We start from the raw sequence: 26,199 nt of genomic DNA on the forward strand, positions 1-26,199 counted from the left end.
TGAAGACATACAGAGCAAAATATGAATGGAACGCACGGTCTCTTGAATTGAGCGGGCAGCGGAGTATCCAAGTTCTGGATTGCATAGAGATTGTGCACAAACATCAGCAAAGGGGTCGGCTTTTTGCTTCAAACAATGCCTTATATATATACATATATATAACTATTTTTGTGCCAGAAGGGTTTTTATTATTGCCGTACATAGAATGGAGTATGGAGTACTTTTGCTTTTATTTTCCATTTACTTCAAATTTGATTTGAAATCGGCGCCATTCAACGTTTTTTTGCAGCCCTAGTCCGGTGTCGATGATCCTATCGATACTATCGACTGTTCAAAAATCTGACGGAGGACACGGAAACACTATAAAATACCATTAAATTAATATACTGTATTATAGGTTTAGTCATGTCCTCTTATATAGTACCGCTAGATAAGGTTGACCGCCTAGCTCTCATAACAAGTAATCCCATCATTCGATCTATCGGACATTTTCTCAACCATCACTATACATTTTGACATCGACGATTTGGCAACCCTAGCGTTGAGCGCGTTGTTGTCAAAATAGGGCAGTGCCATCTTGGTCAAGAGGAAAGAAAAAAAAGTTCAGTGAGGAAGATAATAATTATATATACGATGGAAATTAAGTAAGTCCCGCAAACACCGAATAATGGGATTGACCAAACTGTTCGTTTTCGCTATTTTGTCTAGTTGCAACATTCCTTACAAGAAGAAGAGAGTTGATGATGAAAACGATGAAAATAAAGCTCCGAACTACCAAAATGTGTGCAAACTCAACAAGAATGACTCTACGACCCCAGAAGAGCAACAGGAACACGGGGACCACAAGGGGGGCGATCCTCCAGCAGCAAAACTAGCACGGTGGGGGCAGACAAATCATTTGATTTCTTTCTGTGAAGATCCAACGACTGACCAAGTAAACTGCTTCATTTTCATCATTACAGCATTGCTAGTCAGAAAAATAGACTTGGATTCGAGCAATATGAGGCAAACAACTACCAGAATGCGCTCAATTTCTACAAAGACGCCATCTCGCTGTGTCCCGACTCGGCCTTGTATCACTACAATCGCGGGAGCATGTACGAGTATCTCCAAGACTTCAATAGTGCTCTGACGGATGCCCGCAACGCCATCCGATTGGATCCAAGCTTCGGGAAGGCGTACGTCCTTGTGGCCAGGTGCTGCCTGGCGCTGGGTGATCTCATTGTCTTGGAGCAGGTCGTGAAGACGGCGGAGGTGAATGCCCAAACTACGCATGCCAGCATACAGCCGCTGGTGCAGCATTTCCAACAGTTGGACGCGGCCATACAGACCAACTACGACCAGAAGGCCTATCGAAAAGTGGTCTACTACCTGGATAGTGCTCTGAACCAGTCACCATTTTGCATTCGGTAAAGTATTTCGCTTAACGCATCACAGATCCTTGCGGGAACTAAATTGGATGGTTCCTTTTCTCTTGTAGATATCGTCTCCTGAAGGCCGAATGTCTGGCCTATCTAGGGAGCTGCGATGAGGCCTTGGACATTGCCGTGGACGTGATGAAGATGGACAGCACCTCTGCGGACGCCATATATGTGCGCGGTCTGTGCCTCTACTACACGGACAATCTTGAGAAGGGTATTCTGCACTTTGAGAGCGCTCTGATCCTCGATCCCGACCACTACAAGTCGAAGCAGATGCGCAGCAAGTGCAAAAAGCTGAAGGAAATGAAGGAGAACGCCAACATGCTGTTCCAGTCGGGGCGGTATCGTGAGGCGCATGAGATCTACACCGATGCTCTGATGATCGATGAGCAGAACAAGGACATCAATTCGAAGCTTCTCTACAATCGGGCACTGGTCAACACTCGCATTGGAGCTCTCAGGGAAGCAGTGGCGGATTGCAACCGCGTCCTGGAGTTGAATGCTCAGTATCTGAAGGCCTTGCTGCTTCGGGCCCGCTGCCACAAGGATCTCGAGAATTTCGAGGAGGCTGTGGCCGACTATGAGACGGCCCTCAACCTGGAGAACACCACCGAGATTGAGCAATTGCTGAGCGATGCTAAGTTTGCCCTGAAGAAATCAATGCTAAGAGATTACTATACGATATTGGGGATTGGGCAGAATGTATCTCATGAGGAAATTAAAAAGGCCTACCACAAGAAGGCTCTGGAGCATCATCCGGACAGACATTCCACCAGCAGTGTCGAGAAGCGCAAGGAGGAGGAGCTGAAGTTCAAGGAGGTGGGCGAGGCCTATGCCATACTGTCGGATGCGAACAAGAAGGCGAGTTACGACAACGGACAGGATATTGAAGAGCAAGAGCAGGGTATACCTCCCATCTATCCATAGCCATCAATTTTCTAATTTCACTTTGTGTTTCCTTGCAGATAACTTTGCTCGAAATGAGTGAATCCGAAGTCAATGTCGAAATTAATATTACAAAAGAAACATAATAAAAATAATAATATATGTATATGCATATATACAAAAGAATAAAAATAAACAAAATTAAAATCTACTAATATTATATATGTATTTTTACAAAGAGTAAATTAATTAGTTAGTAAATCACATGAAGATGATGTTGCAATGAAGGTTGATAGATGTTGCGAATTAGGTGAATTCATACAAGATGCGATTTACGTAGTTTGCTGTGTTTATCTACATAATTCGTGTAGAGTGCATGTCAAAAGCATGTACGGACATGTAAATGTGCGAGCAGCGTGCAAAAAATTTAAAAAATAACTATAAAATGTAAATAAATCAATTAAATTAAAGTAAAATATATTAAAATATATATGCGTTTTTTTCTGTGTATTTTACCGCAACAGAAATGCGTTAATGTGTTTTTTAACATTACTAATATAAAATATTCCAATTGGCAAATATATTTTGCCCGGGTCCGTTCAAAAGTCTGGTTTTGCAACCTATACAAGCCTGTTTTGTTTTAACCAATATAATACCAGTATTCAATCAAATGAAACAAAACCATTTAGCTATTACAATGCTTGTCAGACAAATAGGTACACACATTTATTTTTACGTTTTTTTTTTATATCTGTTATCTGTTCTTGTACACACTCACAAAAAAACCCATTTTCGGTTTACCTTCCATGCACACTCGCACAGAACACACTCTTGCACACCACCACACATCGATGCCAAACAAATTCTTGCTAATTTTACAGACAATTAATTTATATATTGTATTGTATTTTTTTACACTTGACTTTTTGTTTTACGGTTTGGACTTTTTTGTTGTTGCTTTTTCACTAGACTAATGTAAAAACTACGGCTAAAAAAACGCAGCAACAGCAAAAGCCGAAGCTGCATTTCATCATCATCATCATAATCATCATCATCTCTATCTCTTTCTCTCATTTAGGTGACTAACTAATTTGCCCATATTTTTATTAGGTATACATTTATATATATAGTATTTGTAATTTATATAAATTAATTCAATGTTGTTTCTCTCTTCTTCTCTTCTTTCTTTCTCCTTTTTCTTTTTTTTCTGCTCGCTCTGCTTTGCATACAAAAATAAAAACTACTTAAATATTATGCAAAAATCATTACGACCTACGAAAAAATTTACGATAAAACATAAACGGAAAAAAAAATAATTAAAATACATTTCCTTTTACAACAATATTTATAATAGTGTATTTTTTGTTTAACTTTAGTTTCCATTGGTTTTTTCTTCTTTTTTTTTATATATCTTATTTGTTGGTTTTTTTATTCTTCAACAAACTAGTGACGACAAATATTTGTATAACATAAGGTAAAAATTATTTTGTGGTATTTTTCTGTTGGTTGGTTTCAGTTTTTTGTTGTTGTTGTTGTTGTTGGGTTTTGGATTGCTGTGTTCTGCGACGACCAGACTTATGTGACTAACGAAACATTTCTGTTTCAAAATAAGGTACAATGATATACACTATATATATATATATAGTTTCCATTTACATATACATACATACATACATATATCCATAGACAGATACATGTATACATAGCTGTTTAATATAGGTTTTACAAGTGCCTTTCTGCATCAATCAGCTCTTTCGGAACATGAGTTTTCCTTTTTAGTAATTCCCCTTCCTTGTCTTTCTCTTAGAGCGAGGTGTATGTCGGTAGGGGTTCGGCTCTGGTAGCTAGAAGTGCCTAGAAGTGGACGAGCGAGTGTGTGTGACCCAAGAATCTAGCTATAAACATGGCAAAATGCTTTACAGGATCTGTTCCGTTCCTCCCGTCAGCCCCCGTCAGGGGCGTTCCCTTCGTCTTTCTATGGTCTATGTAAAAGTGTATTTCATGTGTAATACTGAGATTCTGCTAGCTAGATGTCTCAGGTATATGCGCGCCCCACCTACCGTTTCCCCGATCCACTCTAACCCTCTCTAAACTATTATACGATCTATGTATTTTATGTATTTCGTTATTTAATATTGAAGCACAAACATAAAAAAATAAAAAAAAAAAACAAAAAATAAACAACTATTGTTTTTGCAGCCCCCCAAGAACCGAATAGAAAGTAACTTTGGTTTGTGTTTCATTTGCTTATTGTTTTGTTTCGCTTTTCAAACGGGGACGATGCCTAATGCCGCGTCTCCCTCTCGTGTAAGTACCTTTTCTCTAACCTTTCTATAGCTTTCCCCTAAGTAACGCTGCCCCTCGTCTCGTCCTTTGTACAAGTGGTGTGTGACCCCCTTCGATTCGTGGGGGAATCCTGGCGCAGAACTAAAAATAAATTGTACTGTTTTTGTATTTTGTTTGTTGTTGTTTGTTGGTTGTTTGTTGGTTGTTTGTTGGTTTGCTTTGACTATTTCTTTATAAATGGAATTTCGTTGCATTTATTTGCCATGCTCTGACCGCAAGTGTCCCCGCCCCGCCGTGCCGTAGCCCAGGCCCAGACCGAGACCGAGACCCAGGCCCATCATCGGTGTCCCGCCCGTCGTCCCAGTCCCAGTCCCAGCCGCAGCTGTTGTACTCGTCGTCGCGGTCGTCCACTTCTTGAGGCGCCACTGTCACTTGGGCAGGATCCGTGCCGTGCGCTCCAGCTCGTTGAACTGTCCGTAGTAGAGGACCTCGCTGATCAGCTTCTCGGCAATGATCCGCTGGGTGCGGTCCATCGTCCGCAGCTTCATCGACACATTGGAGCCCACGAAATCGCAGTCGTCGCGGCTCAGGCTTTCCGCATAGAAGGCGGTGGCTGCCGCCGCTGCCGCTGCCGCCGAGCTGGCATCCTGGGCCGAAACACTGCTCTTAACGTGGCCTGGACTGGCGGCCGATTCAGTGGCCTCATCGTTGTCCGCCTCCTCGCCGTCGGACATGCTCTCCCGAGAGCTGAGCAGAGAGTTCATCAGCATATGGCCGGCGGCACTGGAGGCAGCCGTCAGCTTCCTCATGTTCAGGGGCATGGCTGTCGCCGAGGTGGTGGTGCCGCTGCGTGGCGGCAGGACGAAGGCTCCGAAGTTGGCCTTGGCCTGGGCCGCCACCCGCAGGTCCTGGGCCATGTCCAGCGGCAGGCGGCTCTCCTCGCCCGCCGAACTGTAGGAACGATGCGATTCGAGGGCTGGTGGGGCGACGGCTCCCGTCACTGCGCCACCCACGGGCTGGCCATGAAAGTAGTCCACCATCTCCTGCTTGATGTCCAGCTCATCCGAATGATGGCCATGGTGCGGATGGTGTGGATGGGACTGCTGGGAGGCCTGCTGCTGCTGCTGCTGCTGCTGTTGCTGCTGCTGCAGATGGTGCGGATGTACGTGCGGATGGAGGAGCTGCTCGTGCGCCTGGCGGGGCGTGGAGGCTCTTACCGCCGCCGGACTGGATAGCAGATGATTCTTGTGCGCCTCGTGCATATTGGTGTTGGGTATGGGACTGGATCCCGCTTCGCTCAAGGGCCCCCGCTCTGCGGGATCGCTACCGGGATCGTTGGCGTCTCGACTGCTGCCTCCTCCTCCTCCTCCGCCGGGGCCACCGCCAGGTCCGCCACTTGTCGCGGAGTGAGGTGACCGGCGTTCCACTTTGGCCGCCAGTTGCCCCAGCGCTGCCGCCGCCGCTGCATCCTCCTTGTTGTTGTTGTCCTCGTTGTCGGAGGTGTCCATGGTTTTGTGGGGACTCGGCTGGAACTCGCTGCTGCTGCTACCCGGCCCGCCGCCAGCATAGGGGGTACCCGCATTTCCGTACGCCATGGGCAAGGGTACTCTCAGTTGTTGCTGCTGCTGCTGGGATGCAGACCCCACTCCTCCTCCGGCACTGCCACCACGATCGCTGCCCGCGGACCCTGATATCGGCGGCGAGTACTGGCCCGCCGTATTCCAGCTGTCCAGCGTTTGGCTGTTCGCTATCAGCATGGGTATGTTGAGGCCCATCTGCAGGAGAGAAAAAAGACAAGCAAAACTTCCAGATAAGAGCTTTTCAATCGCGCGTCGCGTTCCAAAGGTTCCTCCCCGTCATCGTCATCGTGACGCCGTCTAAAAAGGTTTGCCCCATACGCGATAAGAACCCTAGACCCAGACCTACTTAAGAATCAAAGACCCCACCATAAAGATTTACTCAATGAAAATGAGTTTGGAAAATCCAACAAAAAGAAAAAAATAAGAGTCCAAGGATATATCCATTTATGTATATAAATTAGATCGATCGCCCCGACTGTAAATCAGAAGATATACATATAAGATATTTAAGTATATTTTATGGTTCTGTTACACGTGTCGCGCGTCATACAACAGCGCTTGTCGGTGGAAGTCTTCTACGCATTACAAGCCTTAGCATTGCACGTCAATGTCCCAATAATTCTCTTCGCTTTTACAGTATTTGCTAAATAAATGTGTGAAAGAATACCCCTCTTAAAAGATAGATCCCCCGTTCTAGTAATCATAAAGAATATTCTGTTTCTCTTTGTTGTGATATATGACAGATATTTTATCTTCATTCGTTATCTTCCTTTGCGAAGAGGAGTTGATAATATACTCGAAAGTATGTCGAAGGTTGAATCTAATAAATTCTTGAGATTGCAAGAAGCACAAGTCTTGAAAAATCTACTATAACGATGACAGCATTCACATGAATGAGAAATTAATGAATCATGTTGGATTCAACACCAAAAAAAACTGCATTTCATTGAAGTTTCAGTTTGAGGAATATTTTTTGTACTGATAAGAGCTCAACAAAAAAAATCTCCCTCTTGAGAGTGATGGATGTATTCATCCTATCTTATCTATTAACCTCCTCAGAATTTACCATAATCTTTCACACGCTGCTAGTCCTAATATCACATTCATTTGCATACAATATTATTCCATTCCATTCCATTAAAATTAATTAATTAAATTTCAAATTCGATTTGCATCTTGCATAAAAATCTTTACCGTTGGGAACCCCAAGAATACAGCATTGATGTCTGTGGAATTGTTTATATCCGAATCAGGAATAATTATTTTGGAAATTCTTATTGTTTTTGTCGGAACATTCCAATGTCGGTCAAAAGCCTCTCTCCTAATGTGGCTTTTTTTATACTCATTGATCTGCTAATTCTCTGGGCAAAAAGATCGAAGAAGATAATTCTCTGGGCAAAAAGATCGAAGATCGAAGTGCTATATACCCTTGTCGAGAGATCGATGGATCCAAAATGTCTCTGAGATTTGTAGCTATGTAGCTTTTTCGTTTGTTATTTATCATTTAATCAAATAGTCACCATTCTCTTTCCTAAAATAATCATACCTTCCCTCAACAAAGGGTATACAACCAGAGCAGGAGAAACAGAGAGGGATGGCGACCAAAAAAAATTATGATAATAATGAAAAATAAATAATAATTTGACCACATTTGGAATCGTGTTTGGGATTTGTTGTTTTTGTTGGTCGGATAAAAATGACAAACACACGAAGCGATCAAAACAAATTAGCAGACACACGCAGCCGCACACACACACACACGGCGCGACAGAAGTGGGTGAAAAAGAGAGAGCGAGAGAGTCGCGCAAGGTGCCAAAGTGCACGAACCTTCTCCAGGCCCCGAACTCTGAAGCTTGCCCCCCCCCCCCCTCGCCAAAGCCTTACGTTTGCTGTTGCTCCTTCCACGGGGACTCTGGACGGACGGCTGATATTCGTATTGCTGCTCTGATAATGCATGTTTCTTTTATCTGAGATTTCTGATATTTAATATATTCCGATGAAACGTTTCTGAATGTTTACACTTGTTTTTTTATGTTGTTGCTGCCGCCGCCGCAACGAAAACACGACTCGAACTCGTAATATTTTTTCGGTCCGAAATTATTCTAGCGGCGTAGTAAAAATTTCACGGGAGAGAGGAACGATTCTAAAGAGCGTTCAACTCTTAAGAGCAGCACTTGTTGCGCTTGAGAGAGGGAGAGAGAGAGAGAGCGAAACTTAACGGTTTCTTTGATCTGATAAAACGAGATAATGTTGTTGCTGTTCTCTTTGCAAGGCAGACATTTCTGCCAAAGTCGGCATTTATTTGTTCAGGAGTTGGTTTTCAAAAAACAACAAGAGCATAATCATCAAAACCCCCAGGAGAACATCATCATTAGTTTGCGTAAAACCAAAGAGATTACAGGTGAGCCTTAGATGGGAGGGGGGGGGGCAAAGAGTACGCGAATAGTTGAAAGAGCACGTGCCAGCCGTCTGCGATTTTTGCTAAGAGAGAGGAGAGCCGAGTATCGGCATCGAGAGAGCTTTCATTAATGACATTAGCATTAACCTACCCCACGTTTGGGACCGCCGCACAAAACAAAAACGCCGAGAGGCACAACTACAAAAACAGTTTTAATGTGGTCAACGATCAGCTCTCTCTCACCCTCTCTCTGTCGCCCTACGACTAGCGCTGTCTCTGTCTGTCTGGCTGCGTGCGATCTCTTTGATTTTGATTCTCTCCCCTTCTTCTGCTTCTCCTTCTGCTGTCTACGCTTGTAGCGTCCAGAACTTTCCATCAAAAGCATTGACAAAAAAAAACCCGAGAAGAAGTTTGTGCTTTATAAAGACTTTTTAATGCTCTTCAAAGCGGAGTTAATGCTTGGATCTGAACCAAAGCTGAACTGTAAAAGTAATTAAAATAGCAATTATAATTACCTGAAAATTGCTTTGAATTCCCTTACTTCCATAAATGATTATCGCAACTTTTTAATATTTCGAAATTCGTTTAATTGTTTTTTTCCTCTCTTTAAAACACACACACACGCTCAGAAAACTCATTCATAATTTTGTTTGTTAGGGAATCGTAAATAACAGTTGAACATTTCGTGTTGTTTTTCCCAGCGTTGCTGTTTTTAGGTTGTGCCTCTCACACACCCGCCCCCCCCCCACCGTCACAAGCCAACCATCTTTCCCCCCGCCCGACAATCAACCATCATCATCCGTCTCGCTTCCTCTGCCACTATCTCTGCCTCACACAATTGTTGTTATTATTGTTGCAGCTGCTTTTGTTGTTTACGCATTCAGAGCAGAGCGTGTATTTGTGTGCCTGTGTGTGTATGTGTGCGTGTTTGCATGTCTGTATTATTATTTTGTTAAGGCAAATAAAATAAAAACAGACAAGAGAATGAACTCGCTCTCACTCGCTCTTCCCTCTATCTCTCTCGCGCCCGCTCTCTTTCTATGTGTGTGCGTGTGTGTGTGTTTGTGTGCAACTGAAAAATGTAAACAAACTGATTATCATCCAATCCAATGAATAAATAATACACTACACAAACTACGCGTCGTCGTCCATCGTCATCGTCATCGCCATCGTCGTCGTCGTCGTCGTCGTCGTCGTCACTGCGTTCCTCTGTTCTGTACTCCTTTTGACTCGAGACAAAGTGCATTAATAAGAAGGTAGGGTGCCGCTCTTTATACCTATTCTTTCGCGCTATTTGCATAGTCCTTCTTATCAATATATCTCGTCAGTGCCCACCCTCCACCCACCACAATTGTCGCAAGCTCTGCCTCCCCTCCCCTCCCCTCCCTGGGTACTGCTTCTGCTCACGCAAATGTTTTTGAAGTACGATGGCGATATTTTCACAAAAGCGCACACACAGCAGCAACACCAACAACAACAACAACAGCAGAAGTAAACAGTAAATGCTACACTAACATTAATGAAAACTGCCATGAAAACCGCAAGCGCAAGCGCCCACCCCCCTGTCGGCATGGAGCAGGGGGAGGGGGAGTCGTAAAATTAACAGTGGAACAAATAGCAAACGAAACTGCATGTGGGGTGCACCTGCCGGTGTTTTAGGGCTGTCAACTCCTCTTAGAGATGTAATGCAATCCCGCTGAAAGCTTTCCTTAAACAGAGCCAGCTATTGTGTGTTTCCAGAGAAAGTTTCAATATTCTTATAATAAATTACTCATATTATTCTTTCATAGAATGGGTGCAGCGCCCTATATACATAGCTTTCTCTCAATACCTTTGAAATGCTATAATTTCGATCAAGTATCAATTAATTTCTTCACTTATGTATTTTCTCTAACAAACACCTTCACCTACATTGTTCTCCGATGTTGCGCTCCCTTTCTAACCATTTAAGCCGGCTTTAAGCATATGCCCGTCCCTCTCACACGATTGAACTTTACAAAAATATTGTAAACAACCAAATTCTTGCATAACTTTCTACAATGACAACCGAAAAACAACAACGAAAAGACTTCCCCCATGCTAATCATCACCATTGTAATCATCATCAACGTGAAACCAAAAAACTTCCATGCGCTGCGCCGCAGCGCAGCTCTAACGCTGCCCGTCTGCCGTTGCAGCGCTGCTGCGGCGGGCTCTAAACAACTTTGCAATGAATGAGTAAACAAAAACAAACGCCGACTTCGCGGCCAGCGTCGACTGCAGTTGACTGCAGTTGGCGGCTTTTACTACTGCTGCTGCTCTCGAAGCTAAGGCTGCCCTCTCCCTCTCCCATGCTGCTGCTGCTGCTCTCTGCTTCTGGTTGACGTTCCAAGGTCTCTTTACACAAGGTGGAGTATTTCCGCTCACCGAGTAGCCTAATTTCTCGAGCCACACTGTCGCACGCGTTCTGTGAGAAGACTCTCTGGTACACCCTCACCCTGTAATAGTACACCTTTCTTACTCCTACTTCTGCTGCTTACTCCTTGGCCCCCTCTTCCATTCCCATTACTGCTGCCGCTGTTGCTGCTTATTTGCCTTGCACTTTTCATTCCGCCACCGCACACCCAAGCGCCGCAGGGGGCTATGCAAAGAGGTGAGGTATGGTGTGCTATAGGCCAGAGTGGGAGAGAAAATAAAACAACGCGAATTACAGCAGCAACAACAAGTGCATCATATTCCTGCTGCTACTCCAGCAACAATAGGAAGCACAAACAACAAAGAGCGCGATGGAGTGAGAGAGTGGGGGTGGGGTTGGGCAGAGTGCAAGGCAATGCGTGAGGCGCGTCGTCGCGCTGCTGGCTAGCCACAACATAGCGGGACCAAAACAGCAGCAAGAAACGAAAACTACCTTCGGACGACGAATCTGTTGATACCCTTACACATAGCAGGCTCAGGACAAGATGTCAGCACCATATGCTGTACGAATTTACTGGATACACAGTAATTTCCAAATCTCTTGTATTTTTGCCACAAAATGTCCATCGCAAAGAGACAGAAGACCTCCCAGATGGCGCCGAGTGTTCGCAGAAATGAGGCTAGCCGTCGAGTCAATCAGTTTAATGTCAGAGCGGCCAAGTGGCGCAAGGTGGAGCGAAACAAGTACCTTACTAAGGTCTTTGAGGCCTTCATAAACGATACGCCCGAGCCAAGGGAAAAGCTCTCAAAATTCTGTGATACCAAACTATCCCAATAGGTCAAACATGTTTTTCTAGAATGTACTACAAAATTGAAAAATTCATATGAAACCTCCCCAAAAATACTTCCTTCTCTTCGTTTCAAATAGTAATAAACTCTCGAAAAAGGGTATAGAAACAACGGCGTTGTGCTCTTCAGCTCCTTCTTCTCTCCTTCTTTTCTTCTTTTTAGTTGCTGTCTTGAGGAAAATACCGCAGAGCAAAACAATTGCAAAATATGAACAAAAATACATAACAATGAGAAAAGCGGGGTGGCGGGGTGGTGGGGCGGTGGGGCGGTAGACTGGAAGCGGGAGTGGGCTGATATGGGTGGCATTGGCCGCTTGTGGGCGGTGGGCATGGCTATGGGCGTCATGCCTGCACACGCAAATAATAATGACGCAAAAGCAGCGAAAAAAACACGAGACAGAGGCTAAAAACCAAAAAAGAGAACAACGGTAAAATGACAGCCACAATTACAACAAAAACTGCAAGCCAGGGACGGCCTGGGAATGGAGAGGGGTGCGAGCAGAGGAGAGGAGAGGAGAGGAGAGGAGAGGAGAGGAGAGGAGAGGAGAGGAGAGGAGGTGTGGCCTGTGGGTGGTAATACGAGGGGTGATAAGAGAGGTCGGGTCGCGCTGGGTGGCGGTAAATGGGATGCAAACGGATGTCAAAATTGAGCATAACAAATGGGGTATTCAGGGCAATGATTTAATTCCAATATTTACACTATTTACAGATAGATATAACGAGTGAAGGAGGAATGAAAGCTGTTTACAGAAATGTCTATAACTAATAGAAATATACTGGACCATCGATAAATTATCTTTCATAAATGGAATGGGACTAACCTATTAACTTATGATCTTCTGGATGATCGAATAAATGCTTTTGTCAATGGCTTGTTTAACCCTTTATTATCAATAATTGTGGTATCACAATAATGCAGGTGTAGGGTTCAATTACTGCTAAAAACAAGATATATTGCGACCCACTGATAATGATATTTCTTTCCATATTACTTCTTCATTTCTTTGACAAATTCTAGCCAACAATCCGTGTGGTCACAATATTCGCTTTTGTGCTCAAGCTATTTGTCTAGTCATAAATGTCAAAATACGTTACAGGACAACACGGAAAACAATAGGTGACATGACTTGAACAAACAAGTTGCATGCCACAGAAACCTACACCCCACCCGCCGCACACACCTTCTCACTCCTTTTGTCACTCCCACACCTATTCGTTATGCGTCCTTTATTTTACCACGAAAGACCCCCCCAGCCCTCTCCCTTCCTGCCAAAAGTCCAGGCGCCAAGTTTCATATTATTTTGCTCACAGAAATTTCATTTATTTTCTAGGAACAACAGCAAAAAGCGAATGAAAACACCCAGAGAGACAGAGCGAGGGCAGCAGCAGCAACAAGAACAACAACGTTGACGCACCGTACTCCTCTTTCCCTCTCTCTCGTTCTCTCTTTCGCACTCTTTCCGACTGGCATTTTGTTTTGATAAGTCTGACAAACAACAGCAGCAAAGAAGGACAACAACAACAAAAGCAACAGCAAAACAACAGTAACCAAGAACAAGTGAAAAAACTAAAGGGAGACAGAGAGACTGAGAGAGAGAGCGCGCGCCAAGTAAAAACAAAAGCTTCCAACGAATCACGGCAGACAGAGATAGAGCATATCAAAGAGAGACAGAGTGAGCGAGAGGCAAAGTGGAGCGGTAGAAACGTCCACAAAACAAAAACATCACTACAGCAACAACTAAAACAGCCAGAAAGGAAAGCTAGCTCAAGGGGTCGAGGCCAATTATACCCCCTAAAGATCCATTACATTCAACCAAATTCATATGGAATAATCCTCAGATTTTGATGTTGGTCCAAGGAAACTTTCCTTTCGGTTAGATTTGTTTTATGCTTTACCAACCTCTTAACAAAATCATCATACCCTCTAACGTTTGGTGCCCGAAAAAAAAAGCAACGGCAAGTGTGCCTGCGTCGCAGCGCATTCTCGAAAAACATTTCGCGGTGCAAAACAAACATTTCATCATACAAAAAAAACAACATGATATACGAAGGGAGGAGGGAGGAGAGAGCGGAACAGAGCAAACGGCGACGAAATGTCAGGGCCCCCACACACCCCCCTCAACGAGACTGCTGGCCTGGCGCGACAAGGCAAATAACAGACACACACAGTCCAGAGAGAGCGAGAGCGAGAGAGAGAGACAATTTCGTGTAGATGCGGTCGAGGAACGCACACACACCGTCGCAAATTTCTAAGAAAAATTTATGCGTAAAATTTTAATTCTGTTTTGATCGTCAACAACAAAAAAGCACACACAAGCGGCCACGAAAGCAGAGCCGAGCGTCAGAGAGAGAGAGAGAAAACCACACACAGCAAAGCACAACTCAGAGAGAGTGAGAGTTAAAGCAGGTTACGCTCTGCTCTCCCTGAACGAAAACAGCAAGTCACTCGCGCACATGTTTGATTGGTTCGTGCTCTCTCTCTCTCCAGCTCTGCTGCTGCTGCTGCTGCTACTGCTGGCGTGTGTGTGCGTGCCGTCCTCTCATTCTGCTAGCTTTTTCCGCTTGCTTTGATTTGAAATTAACACTAGAAAACGTTTTCCCGATTTGTGGTGTGGCAAAAAATCTCACTTGATAAGAGTTCAATTTACTATAATGCTTAAATTGTTGCTGAGCGATAGATAAATCTGACACACGTGCTTTGGAGTCAAATCAAATAAATCCAACAAACTGCAGGTCATATTTTTTAAGACCAGGTTTAATAAAATCAGAATGAGGCAACAGAAATGTTGATATCACGGACAGAAATAAAGAAAATGCTCAATTTCGTCACGAAATCAAATCAAAAGCTTTGGAAGGAAACCCAACAAATACTTGTTGCTAACCGAAATATCATACACCCCTGTCCTCCGGAGGGGCAATTCCCGCTAATCAAACACAGTGAGGTGACATTGACCACTCTGGGGTTAAGCCCCCGACACTTGTTTGCCGTCTGTCTGTTTTGGCGATTACGCATTTGGGTTATTTTCTGGCCCGCTTACTCACCGCTCCGAAGTATTTCAGCTCTTTGGTCTTGATGCGTCTGTGCTGCATGGCGGGCTGTGTTGTTCCTCCCATTCCGGGGGCTCCCCCATTGCCCGCTGCTGCAATGGTGCTGCTCTCGTAGGCAGCCGCTGCCGCTGCAGCCAGTCCATTGAGGCCATTGTGGTTGGCTGCTGCCGCCGCCGAGGTGGCCACAGGGTTGGCCACAATGTTGCTGCCGGCGCTGGTCAGGACACCACCGACGGGGCCACCGCCCACGCCACCACTGAGGCTGCCGCCGCCGGCCTCCATGAAATCGAACCGCTTGAAGGCGTACCACTTGGACGGATTGGGCTGGATGCCCTGGTAGATTTTCACAAACATTTTATGCTTCTCGCGCCGGTACTGGGTGAGCAGGACGTTCATCTTGCGCTCCACCTCGGCCTTGCTGCAGCCGAAGCGTTCGGCGATTTCCGACCAGGCCCGGAAACGGCACAGCTTGTCCTTGTACTTGGGATCGGCCCGGTTCCAGAGCTCCGTGTGACAGCGATACTGTTCGATGAGCTCCAGGGCATCGTCGTTGGTCCATTCCATGATTTTGGGCGAAATATTGCCAGCTGTATTTCCCGCGTTACCTCCTCCACTTCCGAGTCCTGTCCCGCTGCCCACACCCACCACTATCGCTGGCTGGCTGCTGTAGCTGGGCAGTGGGATTATGTGCGGCTGCTGGCTATGATGGTGGTGCTGATGCAGGTGGTGCGGGTGGGTGTGGTGCGTATTGTGGGCGGCTGCTGCTGCTGCGGCTACAACGCTGGCCGGATTGAAGTTCATTTGCTGTTTCGCTCACTCGGTGGGGTGCACAGTGTGTCTGTGTGTGACTGTGTGGCTTGTGGTGTTGTAGCGCTGAGCTTTATGTTGCACTTCTGGCCCGCTATCACTCACTAGTTGTCTCGCTCTCTCCTCACTTGTTTTGTTTCTTTTTCTCTCAGGGAATGTCGCGCGAAATGCACTCAATCAACATCGTCTTCTGTTCGTCTGTCGACTGTGTCTCATTCTCTTTCATTTAGCACTTTTCTTCTGCTTGGCAAATAACTGTAAAGAGAAAAGGAACAAATAAACGTTTTTTTAAAGTATTTTTATAGTATTTTTAGAGCATTGATTGGATATTGAAGTATTTTGGCTGGTCGAAATTTTTTGATATAAAAGTAATTTAGTATACTTTGAAAATTTGTGGTATTTTTTCAAATCAATCTCCGTCTAAAACAGAAATTCTAAGAAATATAGAAATACATTTTTATAATTTTGTGTCTGCCTATACAGCTTTTGGTATTTAAATACTGAATCTTGAGGGCGGACACCTGTGGTTCTAGCAACAGTTTGTCCCAAGGAATATCTCCGTCTAAACACAGATTGTAATGATATAGGGGTTCAGCAGTGGCCCTCCCTACTGCCTTTGGCATTTGAATATTTTCCTGAATTCAAAAAAACTCCGCTACCCCCACAGCACGTAGATCTGACGTTTATCGTTGTCTGGCTTTGTCACAGTGTTTTCCCGTGATTGGAACAATCCGGCCCTGACTTAAATGATAGCCGTGACTCACTCAATCACGCACACGCTCTCATGCAGCGCCACCGGGCACTCAAAGCATATTCAGCGAAACTGTTTACGGCCAAATACGTGTGCAATCCAACGATCGGGGCTGGTCATTCGGACCCACTTCTGTTAGCTCTGTTACGAGTATTCGTGTGGCCCGGCCGCCACTCCACGCGGCAAACATTGGCTATGAGTAGAGGTGTTAATCAGAAATAGGAAATTTTCATGCCAACAACTAAGCATGGCAAAAAAGCAAACCCCTTCATAGAGACTCGTGTACTCATCGTCATTATTAGCCAACTGAAAGGGGTCTCTCTCTCTCCCTCTCTCTCTCTCTCACTCTGTTCGGTGGCAGTAAACTTGTTAATTGCTGGGGATTTTTATTTGATTTGGCATATAATTGATAAATTGAAAGTCCATTGCGAAAAGTCAACCGACATTTTTCCAGACCTTTACGAGTATGTGGAATGTACGAAAGGGGAACTAATCTAAATATTTTAACGACATTTAGTGCAGTGCCAAAGCTGTAAAACAGTTGTGGGCATTCTCTTAATATTTTAGAGCGCAAATAAATTAATTGGAATTAAGTTTCTTAGAAAGAAAATGTTATAGAAGGAATTAAAGATCATCAGTCAACAGATCTTGATTATGCGCCAGTAAAGCATCGATTGCTTTGATAAAGAATCGATTAGATGTTTGAAACTTCCAACAACCTTTAAATGGTATATTTTTGTAGTGACTTAACTGATTTCATAACGAACCCCTCTGATGTTTGATTGCACTAGACATTTAATAATACTGTAATGACAATTCTAATCTGATTCTTTGCCCCATTCGCACTCGAATTTCGTTTTTCTGTGGTTAAAAATAAACTTTACTCTCGACCTTATCCCGAAACATGTTTAGAGAAGATAAGGCCCCGTGGACGTTATCTTCGCTTGCATCTGATGATGAAATAGCTGTGACGTAGATTTATCAGCTATGTTTGCTCATGATATTCCCCGTGCTCGTGGCTCAGGAAATTCCATAACCTGTTTTCTGGAATCTTATCCCCAAATGGAAAATCCGAGTCCAAGTCCGACTCTGATATTGCGTTGTTTCAAACCAAATCGATTTCGCATCATTAACGAAACCCAATCTGAACTTTAGATGATCGACATTTGTAATCTACTTGAACAAAAAGCAACAAAAGCAAAAAGCAAAAATCAAAAATCCAAAACATGCTTTCCCATTCAGAAATTCCGTATAAAATCAGCAAGCAATTTTTTAATCAGTTTACTAAACACGTCATCGCCCAAGTGCCTGCCTAGGTCAGTGGCACTTAGTATAGTATGCCCCGCGATCGTACATATGTATATTATATAGTACATTCGTTGGGTTAGTTTTTGTTCTATATAGAAGCGAGTCCACGGCGCATGATGTAGCAGTTTTTCTTAAAACAGATTTCGGTATTAACATTTTGACATACACAACGTTTATAGTCGGGGGAAAATGTCGCAATTTGTACAAAATGCCTGGCGACCAAGAAATTTCTGTTAAGAAAAAGCGCGTGTGTGTGTGTAAATGTCACAAGTCAACAACAAAAGCAAGTAAGAATGATCGAGTCGAGTGTGGAGACTACTATATACCTTTTACTGAGAGCAAAGAACAGAAGGAAATACGTTTCAAGAACATTTCCGGACGTTTTGATCCAGAAAGTTGTTCGAAACCTTTGAGATACCACAGAATATAATTATATATTATGTGAAGGTGTGGCTTTATCTCGATTGGATAGGGCCGTAGAAAACTGGTAAAACAAAACCCATTCTGTGCGTGGATAATACAGAGGTTCTCTTGACGGTAAACTACTTTTTCAACAAAAAAAAATACTGAATTAACAGATTTTCCTGCTCGACTGCTGATCCTCTATAAGAATCTTCTTTGTTTTTTACATACACCCCCCATCGAGTAGGATATACCCTCTCTTCCTGCACGATTACCGATGGGTATGACAACTACAACGGCAAAACGATAACAACAAAGATGGCAAGGCGAACAGTGCTCGCTGTGTGCGCCTCGTCATTCACAATAGACGGAAGCGTAATTCGCACACTCGCACACATTCACACATAGACGACTGTACAGTGCACACCAGGGACGACACGTGCGCTTTCACTCGCACACACGGCCATGCTGCGCATTATACTATGCGGCATCTCGCTTTTACATCAATCTTTGTCGAACGTAGATTTTTGCTTCCTGGTCGCATTCGCAGTCTCAACGCAATTCGCTTTACGTTATTAGCACTTTTCGTAATAGATGTAACGTCTCTCTTTGTGCTTTAGTACATGATTTAGCACACCTAATTTTCCTTTAATAAATTGTTTAGTAATTGGCTCTCTCTCTCTCTCTTCCTCGGGCACAAATGTTCGAGAAGTACAATATTTCTTTGTGCGCAGATTGCGACGCTGCGCAAACAGCTGGATGAATCATAACGGTAAACACACACAAACTGGGAGTGCAAAAGAGATGGCAGACACGAAGCTTATGAAAAAAACGTTAATTTGTTTTTTTTTTTTTTAGTTCAGTTTGCCGTTTGAATGTCTTGCGTGTATGGCTTTTTGTTTTGTTTGTGTTTTTTTTTTTTTGTATTTAGTTGTTTGCTTTGCTTTGGCTGTTTGCGCCACTTCTGCGTCAATTTTTAGACGCGACACATTTTGGTCTATTTTTAGAACTTGTTTTTTTACGCCACGCTGCCTTTTTACGCACTTTTTCCGCTCTCTCTCTCTCTCTCTCTCTCCCTCTGATAGATTTTGTTTAAATTTTCAATTGAATTTTCCATTATTTGATGGATATTTTCCTAAATTTTGTTTTCCCCATTTCTGGTCGGTCTTTGGCCTCGTTTTATTTTTAAGTAGCACAGTTTTGAGGGATTTACTTGGAATTCTGCGGTCGATTTTTATATATGACCGTGCTTTTTTTTGTATTCTTTTCGAATGTTGTTTACTGATTGCGTTTATAGATTTGGGTTTTTTTCGCTAAAATTTAATTTGCATGTCCGTGCCTGTCTTTTTGCTGTTTGATTCCCAAGAAAAGCGGGAGGCGCATGTGTTTGTGGCAAAAGGCGACGGCGCGACGTCCGGGGGCTTTTTAGCAAGAATTCGAAAATGTCACACATTTTATTGGACGACTTTTGTAATATGAATCACGGGAGTTTCAACAGGAAGTTCATTTTTGTAAACAGTTTTTCTTTGACATTCTCATTGGGATTTTAATTTATTTTAGTTATTGTACACTTGCACTTGTAGCACATTCTGTTCACGTTTTTGTGTGCTTCTCCACACTTTGATTGATTATTTAATCTGATCTGTTCCACTGTAATATTACAAGTTAAATTGGATAATTTACGAGCTCTCAAAGGTTTTTGCACAACTTTAGGCACTTTTAAGATAGTTTTTATTTTAAATTTTTAAACACACATCTTCTTGAATTATATTCCACTTATAGTTTTTCATTTCAGACCAAAATGGGGCTTTTTCTTACAGTATTTTACAATTTGCTGTTGATTCGTTTTGGTATATTTTTTTTTTTTGAACACTCCTCCCATTTGTATATTTTAAAGATTTCTTTGGGCACACACTCGCAACAACCATTTTGAATTCGCTTAAAACTGTTTCCAAAAAACCGAATCGCCAAACCGTTCATTTCCATAAAATCCATGTTATCCACAATTTAGTTTCTGTTTCGCCTTTTGTCTCCGGCTGATTTGTCATTTTCAATGAAGATTTCGGCGGCAGGGGCAGACGAAGAAGAAGGCGACGAAGGAGAGAAACACCAAGAGGCCGACAAAAAACAAATGAAACAACGCAAAAAAGTAAACAACATAAAAAACCAACGAAAATTGAGCACAAAAAACTTAAAAATACATTTCAAGGCGTCAAATAAAAAACCAATTACAATCGAAACACACACATTTTCGAACAGATACGCACAATCCGTGAAAAACAATTTTGTAAAAAACTTTTGTGAAAATATGGCTTTTTTTTTTTGGATTTTTCCAATTAATTGAAACCCATTTTTTTCAGACACAAAATGTAAGAAGAAATTCATATGAGAAATTCCTGTTTGTTTTTGGTATGTTTTCAATTTTGAATTGAGACACGCACTTTTGGGCACATTATTTATAAATAATTCTCTCTGAATCCCCAAGGTTTTTTTTTGAGTACTTGTTTCTTTATAAATCCAAAAATATTTTCTGTACTTCAAGTACTATTTTTGTATGGTATTTTTCGAAAAACATTTCCTTGTACTGTTTTAGCTGTGGCTTGTATTTGTTTTGCCGTTATTTGTTTAGCAAACACACAAACACAGCAGCAGCAGCAGCACAGCAGGAGGCAGAGTCATAGGCTTTTTCCATCTCACTTGCCAAAACAAACAGCCTCACACACACACACACACACACACACAGGCGCCCACAAATACGTAGATACGCACTTGCCTGTCCCGCCGATATTTACCGCTATATACACGCCGTGCCGCTGTTGCGCTTCTTTGGGCAAAAAATGATTCTAAACCGTTACGCGCGCGTATGTAAATGATAAGTTTTGTGGCGGCTCTTACGGTACCGTTACAACCGCTCGCGAGCAACGTCTGATAGCGTCTGTTTCACCGTCTGAGCTTTCCCGACAAACACCGACAAACTTATTGAAATCGATTTGTAAACGCACACAGGCAGCAGACGGCGGCAGAGGCCGCTACGCTGACGTCTCTGCCGGCGGCGACAGCGTACAGTAAACAGTTGTTTCGTGGAAAAACAAAACGAACATCATAATGAAGTTCTCTTTTCGCCTGTTGTGAAATTCTACGGTGCTTTGTTTGTCATGCTTAAAGCGAACGAACGCGAGAGACAGAGAGCGAGCTAGCGCAAGAGCGTGAGCGAGCAGTGTGAGTGTGCGAGAGAGAGTGCGCGCCAAAAAAACACAAGTCCAAGGTATAATATAAAAGAGGGTATGGAAATCCCTCCTTTTGACAGTCGAACCTTGACAATACAGGTTCTTGATGGAAGTTTTCTGCTTCTACTTCGGCTTATATCATAAATAGTGTATGGAATATTGAAAGGTATTCCATTTGGCCCGCTATGAGAGTACAAATGCAAATAATGGCCTGCCAACAGCTCCAACTCAATGCCACTGTAGATCGGGACCCGACCTTCCACTCAATATACCTTGCACAAACAGACACAGACAGCGACGCCGGCTGTGACTGCGCAGTTGTTTTGATAAAGTGAAAAAGAAACACGGCAGCAGCAGAGCAGTAACAACAAGTATGAAGGGGAAGGAGTGTGGTGGAAGAGCTACTACGTCTGGAGAGGGGTGGCGGAGGAGCTACTACGATGATGATGATGATGATGAGGAGTTTTCGAGAGAGATGACGATGAGACGTTCACGGGAGAAGGCGAGGGACTGCTTCTTGGGCCGCCAGCGCTGCCGCCGACTCACACACACCACTACATGCGCAGCGAGTCAAACAAACAAATAAAATGTGAAGCAGAAATGGCAAAAAATTAAACAAACAAGTAGACAGGAGCGGTTCACCGCGGGCAGCGGGCAGCAGCGGCGACGTCGGCGGCAGACCTGGAGTTGAACGAACCGAAAGACGACCAAGACACAAAAAAATCAGCTCAACGGCAGCTTCGCGCCAAAAAAACATCGACATTTCTACTACGCCGTAGTAAAATTCCTAAAACAAAAAAAGCGTATTCCCAATTGACATTTGGGGTTTTACTTCGATAAGGTGGGGACGCTGGGGATGTTCCGTTGTTTGGGAAGTGGGAAGAAATCGGTGAAATGTTGGTGATAAATGCTATCCATATGTGGTACAGGGAAAACTCCGCCAGGCGAATAAGATCCCCTGCGCTCGGAAGTTGTGATGGAAGGTTCTCGAAAGTAAACGTTACCCCCTTACTGGTAATTTTCCTTCTACAGAGCTTTTACTGTACATATTTGATTATATTTAAATTCCAAAGTTTTTCCTCCCATTGCGAACAAAATAGTTCCTGCTTTTCTATTTCTGCTTATTTTCTTTCGTTTTTCTCTCTTTCTGTTTTTGTTTCTATTTATTTTTGTTTAGTTTTGTTTGCTCGTTAGCCCAAGCACGGGGTCCAAGGGGGCCGCAGCAAAGGGCAGGTGCTGTGCACGCTCCGCTCCGTTCGCTGCCGCTGTCGCTGTCACTATCTCTCTCTCTCTCTCTCTCACGCCATCTCACTGTAGGCCTTTCCATCCTCCTCCTCTCCCCACACAGCATGGTCTGCTTGTTTGTTTGTTTTTCGTGCCGTGTTTTATTGTTGGCCCCTGCCCCACACCCTCCCGTTGCTCTACCGCTTGGTGCGTAGTTTTTACGTTCGTCATCGTTCGTTCGCTTGGTATTTCCGTCTTCTGCCTGCGCCGGCGACGCTGCCTTGGCCCACGCTCTGCTTTGCTCTGCTCTGCTCACTTGCTGTTGCTGCTCTGCTTTCTCGCTGCTACTAAATAGTTAGTTTGCCTTGAGCGTCGTCTTTTACAGTTGTTGTTTGGTTTTCTGCTATGCAAACAAATTGCATCTGTGTGCATGTAATTATACCCTGCCTGGGAGAGGGTATGATGTCTTCGGACGAACCCTGACGACCCTGAACAACCTCTCGCCACAACCTCAATTATTAAATTAATCTACACAGCTAATGACATACAAACAACCGATCTACGAAGGGTATCCTAAGCTTCGGCCCTCGAACCGAATTTCATTCTTGTTCACATTTCTATTTGCCTGCCGCTGCTCTCTGGCTTTGTTTTTGTCGTTGCTATCTGTCCGCCGCTGCCTTGAACAGCTCTGCTATCTGTCGCAGTCGCTACCTCTGCTTCTGATTCTGCTTCTGCTGCTTTGCCTCTGCCAAAGTGCACTGCGTTTTTAGTCGCTGCGTGGGAGGCGGTTTGGTTTTCTTGTTGTTTTTGCCTCTGCTCTCGTGCGCCAGCTCTCACGTGCCGACGACTGTAGAACAACAGCAATAACAACACGACGCTGGGTCGTCTTTCAGCTTGTTGTCCCCCACACTCTTTCCTTCTTTTAACCCCGTCCCTGACGCTCTTGCTAGTTTACGATTCTCATACCAATGTCTATGTTTCGTTGGTTTTTGGCGTGCATTTGGCGCACTGTGGTGTTCTTTTATAATTGAGAGAGTTGGAATAGGGGGTGCACAGTGGTCCCTAGTTTTGGTTTTTTTTTTTAAATTTCTTTTAAATATATTGCCTTGCCTTGCAAGGTCATCATCTAACAATCTTATCAGCTATATTGTACATAGTCATATGGCTCACACCTCTTCAGAAAACCAATGCATCATCCAGACCGGGCTTTTTGCGCACTTTATCCCACAACTATATGATAACATGTGTGTTTAGCGGCTCGATTATATTACCGGCAATCAATGCTTAATGTATGCTATTATTTAATCTATACCAGAACTGCCGTCCCAAACAGAACCGCAAGTCATGCTGCACAGCGCACATTTGAATCGATTTGACCCACTGTGAAGGACACATGGAAAATGCTAATTAGTACAAATTCGTTTTGTCACAATTTGACAGAAGCTTTTCGAGTGACTCTCTTTCTTTTTGTGTTTCTATTTCGCGAATAATCAAATAAGAAAGTTCGACAGTGGTTCGTGCTGAGGGTGGTTCGTGGGGAGGGAGGTCAGTGGGCTAAGTGCTTGTTGGTAAGAGACGGGTGGGTGTTTTTCTGCTTCTGCCACTGCCTCTGCCTCTGTCGACTGCGACGCTGCAAACAAACACTTGTTTGCACAGGAGCGAATGAATTCCGACGACCGAGAGAGAGAGAGAGAGTAAACCCGAACGAGTGTACGATTTGAGAGAGCAGGCGCAAAAGGCAGCTTCGTTTATGTGTGGGTGTGAGTAAATTTACAACTAGGAAGCGTCGTCGACCGAAGCTCGTGGCAGCGACGTCGCCGCTTGTTTACAATGTTTGTGCGTGGGAGGGGGGGCGGGGAAACTATGGGACGGGGAAAGTGTGGCCATGGAGAGCAGAAATTAAGACGTGTCGAGTCTTGACCCAAGCAGAGAACACCGCCCCCACAAAGCCGACAGCAGCGATAGTATTACTGCTGCTGCTGCCGCTTCTGCTGGCGTCAATGACGACGCCGATTTCAACGCAACTGAAGGTCATTATACATTTCGCATTTTGCGCTGCCCGCGTCTCGATTCTTCTGCCGCGGTCTACTCCCTGATATGCAGCGCTGGGGGGTATATCGAGGTTTTAAAGCAGTTTGCACCTTTAAAGGCTTAATAATTTTTTGCTTCTTTGCTCAGTTTTTGAAACTAGATGCTTTTTACCCTATAGTTTTTGTACAATTTTTGAAAATTTTTGGAGTAAGGAGTATCTTTTGGTTCAATATAAATGTTAAGCTTCCTCTGGACTCTTGTTTTTTTGGCCTGTCTTTTTGTTTTGTTGGACTTCGGCTGTGGAATTGTGTAAACAGCAGAGACAGCAGCAGCGACTGAGACGCCGACGGCAGCAGAGGACAGGCGGCAACAAAAACAAAGGCAACGCAGGGAATGCGAGTAAACAAAAGTTATTTCTTTTTTTTCCAGAGACAATGCAAGAAAGTAGGGTCTCGGCTAGGGGATGCAGGGGGGTGGGCGAGCATAAGACTAGACATGTACTGGGCCTGGGAGGATAGGCACGCAGAGAGACGGAAAGAAAGACCGAAAGCAAAGCTAATGAAGATGAGCCTGATGAGTTTTTGTTTCTATACCCTGTCCAAAGGGCACAAATGTTTTTAACGAAGAGAAGGATTTTTATCAATTCCAAAGAGTAAGTATGGATATTATATAGTGTGATATTTGAATAATTTAAGTAAAGAAGAAGTCACTTGCTGTTCAATCCTTTGGATCTCATCGTAACACTGATTTTGGAGTGTTTAATTAATATTAGGGATAATCAAAAAACAGAGTTAATACAAATTTATTTTAGACAAGTATTTATATACAAGTATTTACCGTAGCATCACACGATCCGCAAGGGTATTAAATGCTTCGATCTGAAATGCTAGCATTTCTTTCTTGTAGTTATTTTCCTTTTCGGTTGTCTTTTGTTGTTGAGCTTCGGCTGCAAAAAAATATGCAAAACAGCAACAATAACAACAAAGGCAACAAGAAATACAGTGTGTTCGGGATGCAAGGCAGCAAAATACGCAAATAGAAGCAATGAACTTAATTAGTTGTTGCTGTTGCTGATTTTGTTGTTGTCGCGGAGCTTTTTGTGGTAGAGCGAATGCCAGAGAGTGCGTGTGTGTGTGTGTGTGTGTGTGAGTGGCTGCTGGGATTCGGAGAGTGGCCTCTGATAGTGGGCTGCGTTTGCGTATCTTTGTTGCACAGGCGACAAAGGCAAACAAAAAATGAGAGAATTTTGGAAATGGATTAAAGTAAAATTTTTCACTAATTGTCAAATTTTGTATTACACAAAAATTATGTTATTTATGAGGCACTGAAATTCACAGAAGGATTTGCGGAGACTCCTAATTTATTTTGTTGTTTCTCCCACTTAAAAACAATTCGCAAACCTTGGCAAAACTTCAAGCGGATGTAAACAAATTTGTCTTTCGCTTGTCTTCTTCTACTTTGTCTATTTTCCTTTTTGCCCCCCCCCCACTCCTTTTGTACGCCCTGTGGTATGCAACACTTATTTGCAGCCGAGGCAACTGTACCCCTGAATATAATTATGATGAAATGTTTATTTAACTATGTTGCAA

The 26,199-nt window shown here is 43.6% G+C and overlaps 2 protein-coding genes across 4 annotated transcripts; one reads left to right on the top strand and one right to left on the bottom strand.

Moving 5' to 3' along the window:
* The first annotated feature begins 518 nt into the window (after positions 1–518).
* Positions 519–2,521, top strand: LOC6903123 (dnaJ homolog subfamily C member 7-like). The gene is made up of 5 exons (XM_002132797.3): positions 519–644; positions 709–879; positions 963–1,409; positions 1,481–2,325; positions 2,387–2,521. Exons 1-5 carry the CDS (start codon positions 634–636, stop codon positions 2,407–2,409), a joined length of 1,497 nt encoding a protein of 498 aa, XP_002132833.3. The 5' UTR covers positions 519–633; the 3' UTR covers positions 2,410–2,521.
* A 469-nt stretch (positions 2,522–2,990) lies between these two features.
* LOC4817497 (protein bric-a-brac 1) lies at positions 2,991–21,142 on the bottom strand. Of its 3 annotated transcripts, none has more exons than XM_001356880.4 (3): positions 20,898–21,142; positions 14,855–15,922; positions 2,991–6,367 (listed from the first exon to the last, which is right to left on the bottom strand). In XM_001356880.4, the coding sequence occupies exons 2-3, from the start codon at positions 15,659–15,661 to the stop codon at positions 5,021–5,023; spliced, it is 2,154 nt and encodes a 717-aa protein (XP_001356916.3). In that variant the 5' UTR covers positions 15,662–15,922; positions 20,898–21,142; the 3' UTR covers positions 2,991–5,020. The 3 variants fall into 3 exon arrangements, with proteins under 3 accessions (XP_001356916.3, XP_015036300.2, XP_015036299.2); XM_015180814.2 differs by having other exon boundaries at positions 20,921–21,141; XM_015180813.2 differs by lacking the exons at positions 14,855–15,922; positions 20,898–21,142 and adding an exon at positions 8,057–8,248.
* Positions 21,143–26,199: the final 5,057 nt, after the last annotated feature.

Source organism: Drosophila pseudoobscura, chromosome 4, assembly GCF_009870125.1.
Source record: "Drosophila pseudoobscura strain MV-25-SWS-2005 chromosome 4, UCI_Dpse_MV25, whole genome shotgun sequence".
In the NCBI taxonomy this organism is placed as follows: Eukaryota; Metazoa; Arthropoda; class Insecta; order Diptera; family Drosophilidae; genus Drosophila; species Drosophila pseudoobscura.

What these genes read in the sequence shown, in the direction of transcription:
- LOC6903123 (XM_002132797.3), top strand. An exon ending in CCAGCAGCAAAACTAGCACG is followed by an intron (nt 880 to 962) that starts GTGGGGGCAGAC and finishes TCATCATTACAG; the next exon opens with CATTGCTAGTCAGAAAAATA. An exon ending in TATTGAAGAGCAAGAGCAGG is followed by an intron (nt 2,326 to 2,386) that starts GTATACCTCCCA and finishes GTTTCCTTGCAG; the next exon opens with ATAACTTTGCTCGAAATGAG.
- LOC4817497 (XM_001356880.4), bottom strand. Translation starts at nt 15,661, where the DNA reads ATGAACTTCAATCCGGCCAGCGTTGTAGCCGCAGCAGCAGCAGCCGCC. An exon ending in AGCTGAAATACTTCGGAGCG is followed by an intron (nt 6,368 to 14,854) that starts GTGAGTAAGCGG and finishes TCTCTCCTGCAG; the next exon opens with ATGGGCCTCAACATACCCAT.